Source organism: Bombus vancouverensis, chromosome 13, assembly GCF_051014615.1.
Source record: "Bombus vancouverensis nearcticus chromosome 13, iyBomVanc1_principal, whole genome shotgun sequence".
NCBI lineage: Eukaryota > Metazoa > Arthropoda > Insecta > Hymenoptera > Apidae > Bombus > Bombus vancouverensis.
The window spans coordinates 10,664-17,789 of record NC_134923.1 but is presented as its reverse complement, the minus strand read 5'-3'; the positions used below and the strand labels follow the sequence as shown (position 1 = coordinate 17,789).

General features: G+C 34.8%; 1 protein-coding gene across 1 annotated transcript; it reads right to left on the bottom strand.

The window, feature by feature from the left end:
• Positions 1-5,021: 5,021 nt before the first annotated feature.
• On the bottom strand, positions 5,022-6,759 carry LOC143303513 (omega-amidase NIT2-A-like). Its single transcript, XM_076623796.1, has 4 exons — positions 6,607-6,759; positions 6,037-6,205; positions 5,529-5,762; positions 5,022-5,377 (listed from the first exon to the last, which is right to left on the bottom strand). The coding sequence occupies exons 1-3, from the start codon at positions 6,688-6,690 to the stop codon at positions 5,629-5,631; spliced, it is 387 nt and encodes a 128-aa protein (XP_076479911.1). The 5' UTR covers positions 6,691-6,759; the 3' UTR covers positions 5,022-5,377; positions 5,529-5,628.
• Positions 6,760-7,126: the final 367 nt, after the last annotated feature.

Genomic DNA, 7,126 nt, shown 5'->3' with positions numbered 1-7,126 from the left:
GTCCACTCGGCTGGACCGTCTCTTGTTGCGTTGTCGGCGGCGATACGGGTGTTTTAGGTTCTTGTTTTAAGTTCGAATAAGCCGCTTTGTAATTCGGCGAGTTTTGCACTCATATCGCGAAAGTTCGCATCCCATACTTTAAGCTTTTCCGACAATGTCAAAACCATTTCTTCGTCCAACGATTCCACTACACCCGCCATTGTTTCTTAAATATTTGTTAAATATATATATTAATCAAGATAGACTAACTAAATATTAACGACAAGACATGACTGAACTCGGTGCAAAGGAATAAAGTTATGCTACACGAAATAACTGGTAACACAATACACAAAACATTAACTAAATTAAACGAGACTTACATAAATGCAAGTCACGTATAATCGAAACAATGACTATTGAAATTCGGTAACAATACAATCCATGCTATCGCATTAAAGTAGCACACGGTATTGACACACACAATATCACGAAACACAAAACAATATTACAAAACACTACTAAATAAAATTATAGTGATTAACAATTAATTAGTTATTTCAACAACACGTTACTGTTGACATTAAACCAACGCCATACCAAAGAGACACGCGAGCGACCATGTTGAAAAATTTGTCGCGCGCACATACAAATAACAGCCAATGCAATACAATACAGCATCATAATAGCAATGTTAGGTACTAATAAAAAAAAAACACAAGAAAATGGGGGAGAGAGTTAAGGAAAATATATATAATAAATAACAACTAACATAATTATAACATATTATATATATTATATTATATACAGGGATACAGTATTCGTACAAAGGAACAGATCCAAACGAAAATTATATATATAAAAAAAAAATAAATAATATATATATGTAATATCGTGATATAATATATTTACAAGGAATGGATGATACAGATGTTAATCGGACAGAAAAAGACGATCGTTGTTCAACCTGAACTATTCACACCAAACGTACAGAAAACAGCACAACTAAATAATTAGATAACGACTCGACTTTCACAAAATGCAATCAACACTCTCTCGGCAACGCCACTCGCAAACTCTGTTTGTTGATTCCTTTTTTCCCGTCCCTTGGCAACCGCTCGTGGCCAAGATCACGTAGGTCTCCTCTTTTCAAAACTACGCGATCAAAAACAAACGCCTCGGCTCTCGCGACATTCCACGCGGTTCACCCGCCAACTCCCAGGCCTCTCACTCACGATACTACATATATACATTAACTATTTTTATATGTGTGTACAGAACTGATGGCGAACTCATCAACCATTTTTTGAACGACGGATGGAAGAACATGAATAGCCATCCACACAGTGGAACTGTAAAGTATTTGTACGCCACTCACGAAACCAAACACTGATGCTATCCACCTGTAAACAAACAACATTTATAACTATGCATATAATTTTCACTTATGTTCACCACTATATATATATACACGCATGTTGTAAAGTAGGCGATATTTATAACATTCACTTCTTCAGAGAGTAATATAGATGTATAACTGTTGTGTGGGAAATGTAGGCAATAATTTGTATTCCCATATCCTCGAATTTCCTTAACAAATATATATAAATATAAAATTTTCTTTTTCTATAAAAGGTTATTCCTATTTCTGATAAACTCGAGAAATGAAAACATTATACCATGATACACTGACACAAAGATACACCACACAGAAGAAACTAATAGAGAACGCTTTAAGCTTGGCAAACTTACCGCCCGACGAATTTGCATACACCATAACCAAAACCCAGGACACATGGCTTTGATCGCAGGAGAAGCGGTCCATATAGTCAAATGCATTCCGGTACAAGTAAAGGTACGACATACAACAAAATGCTACTCGGAACTACCCGTTTGGCAAAGGAATCGCACCACAGGAACTCCGCCCGGACGTGCGCCAAACGTGGCGATATTCAGCACCATCGTCGTTGGCCACAAGCGGAATGTATACCCAAAAGACCTCGATGCACTACGGGACCACGTCATGTTCCCGGCAGAAAATCTGCAGTCTTGAACGCATTGGCCAGAGGAGCAACAGGAAAAACAATCGTCCCTGGAACAGTAAACATCCTGGCAATGATGGACAAAACACATTAACGACAATAGCGAAAAATACCGTATCAAGCTTATGGACTGGTTTTATGGAATTTGGAACTGTCAGTGCAGCAATATTTGGAAAATCGCCCTATTAGGAACAATATGCGGCTCAGTCACCCACCCGCTACTATACCTCAAAAGAAGACGAAGTATCGATGATCAAACAGCACAACCTCAAGGGATATCGATAACACCGGTAGTCACTCAACTACCAACGACATCTACGTCCGCCTTGAGCGAACTCAGAGATACCATCAGTCAAATTTCCTTTGGAAATTTGAACTCCAAGGGCGGGGATGTCACGTCCCGCGCTCCGCACGCGCCGTAACAAGAACAAGAAAACCATTCTATACAAAACACGCGAATAAGGATTTGAATGCACAAACGAACACACGGCACTACGAAACGAAAGGAAGGATTAACAAAACGAGGGCGATTAACGGATCCAACCAATAAACAAAATACATATACACACAATTCTAAATAAACCAGGAAATAAGAATAACTACAAAAGGGGAAAATAATTGAAACGCCAGGAATATATATATATATATAAATATATTTCAATCAATCAATTTGGAGAGTTACATATAAGTATAAACATATATGCCGAACATGTAATAACCTAGTAAATATTAGAGACAGTGCTTCCAATACTATGCAATAAATACAATATTATCAATTTATGAAATATAAGTATACATGAAGTCAAAAACTAATAGTTTAACGAATACATAAAACATACAATATTGTATTATTAAAGAAATGAAGGTTACATTGTCAGAAATATATATATGTGTGCGAATTCTATCAAACCGATAATCTAAGATACATACTTAAAACTAGCCTACATTCCGGTAAAGGATAAATAAATAATTGACATTTCATTTCGTATGAATACTACACTGCCAAGAGAAATATGCATATGAATACGTATATATATATATATATATATATATTTATATTTATATTATCGAATACTCTATAAAATAAACTACTCAAAACAATAAATAACGCAATCGAAGAATTACAAAACATTAGCCATATTAAAATGACACGCAACATAAATATATATATATATATACGTATATATATATATATATATATATATATATATATACGTATAAATATATATATATATATATATATACGTATATTCACACGAACAATACTTTTGTCACTTTAAAGCAATATTAATAAATAAATGTTCTAATTGCGGTAGAATAAGGAAAAACGAGCGGCAGACGGAAAATTACTTCGATATTAAGGAAAACTAAAGACCCGTCACTATAACTTTACTGATGACATTTATGAGCAGCCATGTTAGATTTACACGCGTATAGCGACAGGAATATTAGGGATTAATGGAAGTCAGTCGCGAGAAATAAATCATGAAAACACATTGTTAACACTTTTCTTTAATAAAATCTGTGCGCAACTACAAATGTAAAAAATATATATATGTCGGAGATGAAAGAACACCGGAGTCTGTAATTGAACAATTGTAGTTATTCAATCCGATTGTAATTGTTGGAGAGTTGTGATAATGAGCTTGGGCTCGAGGCGACAGTCAGTCGCCGAACGTAGCCGCGGTCAAGGGATGAACGCTTTGCCCAACAAACATATGGAATAATTCTATAGCTCTCCTTAAAAGAAATATTCGTGGCGACACGCGACAGTAAACATTCCAACGGTTTCTGTCCCGTGGCTCGCCACACGCAGACCCTATTCTTCGAGTAAGATGATTGCCAGATGTCGATGCGTCTCCGCAGTACATGTTCGGCTAGCCCGAGGGCCCGTTATAAATCTTAAGGTTTAGTTAACTAAAGTCCTTCAAACAGACAAACAGTCTTTGTCCCAACTACGGGAAGATAGGGGAGACATATTTTTCAACGAGCGGCGTCTCCCACTAGCAACTTTCCCTCGAGGGCGGCTAGCATCTTTTTCTAACCACCGATATGGAGATTGACCAATTAGCAGCAACGTCAATTTCCCTTACTTCCTAAACGAAGGCTTTCCTCGACGAATCCGATGATCTCGTGTCCTTAGACACACCCCAGTATAGTTTTTCCTCTGTGGAATCATCGGGACGGGACGCGCATTCTTTGACGCGCTCCCGTCGACGAAAGAGTAACGTCTTTACGCTCAGCAATTATCGTTTACGAGTCAGACTTAGATTCAGCGAGAACGCCTATCTGTCATCCCGTTGGCCGCGGATTCGTTATTGAACCTGGGATCACTGTCACTAGTGTCGCGGACGTCTCACCGCCGTGATAAATTGTCAAACCTGTGTTATTCATACCTGTGTCAATAAATCGTATCTTCGTTACACCGCAACGATGGCTACCTTCAATGAAGACTCCTCAAACACCGACAACCCTATCCCCCCTGCTTCTCCGACATATATATATAATAATTCTATATTGAAAAAAATATGAAATTAACATGATATATACATTACTACATAAGTTATATATAAAATATGTATATTATACCCTTGCCTACTGACTGATATGAATTTCTTTCGGTCTCGAATGCGTTAAAAGAGAGCGCAAAGAAGTCGAAATTACTTATTGTAATTAGTAAAACGACCTGAGAGGCAGACAGATACAAGAAAGAAGGAATATTATATTAGCGGCATTATCATGTTTTTGCTCTCTTTAATTCTTTCATCGAGACAGACAATCTACAGGTATTAATCGACCAATTTCTCCAAGCTGATAACTTCGAATTGATGTTTATATATAAGAAGTGTTATGTGTTAATCTGTCTAAATGTTTAAAAGGTGTTATAAATTAAATGTTGTTAAACGATACGTAATTGCCTTTTGATCGTAAATTTTACTATCAAGGGGTCTTTTATGTATGCGTAATCATTGTGAATTATAACAATTTATGTGATCGATATTAAAGGTGTTTAAAAGCATGTATTTTTTTCTATATTATTATTCTCCTATATTATTATCCTATATTATTATAGCATTCCTATATTATTATAATATCCAATTACATGTTGATACACAAGATATACAGATTATTATTTATAACGTTTTAGTTTTCTTAATTGAGTCATTCATTTAGTACAAATGATAAGAAATTAGTAATAATTCACAAAAAAAGGATATCGTAGTAGAAATATTATAAAAAAACATTTTCTGTTTTAGTGTAGAGTTACTCCTTCTTACAGACAGTGTCGTACAAATCTGTACGTCTCTGAGAAAATGTAGGTATCCGAGCCCTTACTTCCTCAACAACTTTTAGATCTGATAGAAAAAAGAAACATACGAAGTAATAAGTAATGCTTACTAATAAATTCAACAAATACAAAGGAAGATGGCTAAATCGATAAATTAACGAGACTAAAAATTAATTACATCATGGATCTCTCGCTTTTAATTTTAAGCTGTAAATTACCGATATCGGTGACTGCCATATTCTCTTGAGTTTCCAAATCGTAAAGAATCTTTCCTCAGGGATTGGTCAACTGTGTATGTCCCCATGCGACGTAACTTGCTTAAGGAACACGAGCCGGTGATATGCAGGCAACGTATAATTGATTATCATTCGCTCTGAAACGCTGAAGTAATGACCAGTGCAGTGGTCCAGTGGTCATATTGAATGCCGCTGGATATATCAGCATTTGGCAACCTAACCCAGAGAAGCAGGAAATATGAAGCCACCGAATACCAATTAACTTCGTAGTTGCACGGTTCACATTCCATCATTTCTGAATATGCGAGGACAGTCCTCTTATTGTGCTTTTAATTCTTTTATTTGTTTCATTTTCAGCAAATATACTGGTTTTTTAAATTAAGCTTCTTTTTATACAGAGTTACAGATTATATTAATTTTATATAGAATATATTTAAGAAAGATATTTAATTTTTTGCTAGTTAAGTATTGATCGATTAAGTTACTGTACCTTTGTTCCGATAAATGCGTGCCATTTCCTCGAATCTAATATCATAGCAAATGCCAATACCTATTTTGCAGCCCTTCACATCGAACGTCGTTAGGGAGTTACCAGGACTGAGTGAATCACTCTCTCGAAAAGTAATCTTATTAGGAATGTCGATGTCGAATAGATGTACCTAATAACATAAAAATGTGGTCGCTAATTATATTGCTGCAACTTTTGTAATTTAATATCAAAGTTACCAACTCCTAAACTTTAATTATTTTTTATTTAATAACTGACAGCGTTTTTATCACTTTCTTTTATTAAAAAATCTTATCATTTAATAATGTTTAAAAAGGAGAAAAAATAAGTATAATAATATTTTAAGTATGTGAAAAATTTATACAACAACAAACACATTACAACAAAAATGGGCGTTTCCCGTATCATAACGTATTTTATAAACCGCAAATTATAGAATTGGTTATAGTATACGTATGTACATATGTATATTCCTAAATTATTCCTAGATAGAGTCACTTTCTTCACCCCGATATTTTCAAATTCAAAGCCATAAAGGAATATATTACTTACCTTTCGGTGTTTTGCTATCAAAGTTCCATCGGGACCCCAAATAGTAGAGGTATTGTACAATTTATCGCCCTCTATTTCAGGCATCGTACCACCAACTACATAGATGTTGTTTTCTTTAGCTGCGTTCGATGAAGCAACGCTCGTTTCACCATCAGGAATACTCTCGGCGTATTTTGGAAAGTACTCTGCATTGCAATATTTCAATTAATGAAAAATAACTGTCTTTTGTTCCAACCATAAATTAAATTGAAATGTTTGTCAGTTTTTTATTTTTAAATTATTAAAATAACTAAGTTTTATATTTCGACTTAATTAAATATGCAATTACTTAGCTAATAGTATATATAATAAATTGTTTCTACAGGTCCAAAATGAAAAATGAATATTTAGAAATATTTAATTACGACAATGCTATTTGTGTTAGCATCAGTGGCTTGTTACTCAACGACTTTGCTAGTACTTTTTGAAACATAAAGTTAGTTTTCAATTAATACTTATACTAGAGGCGGAATTATAAATG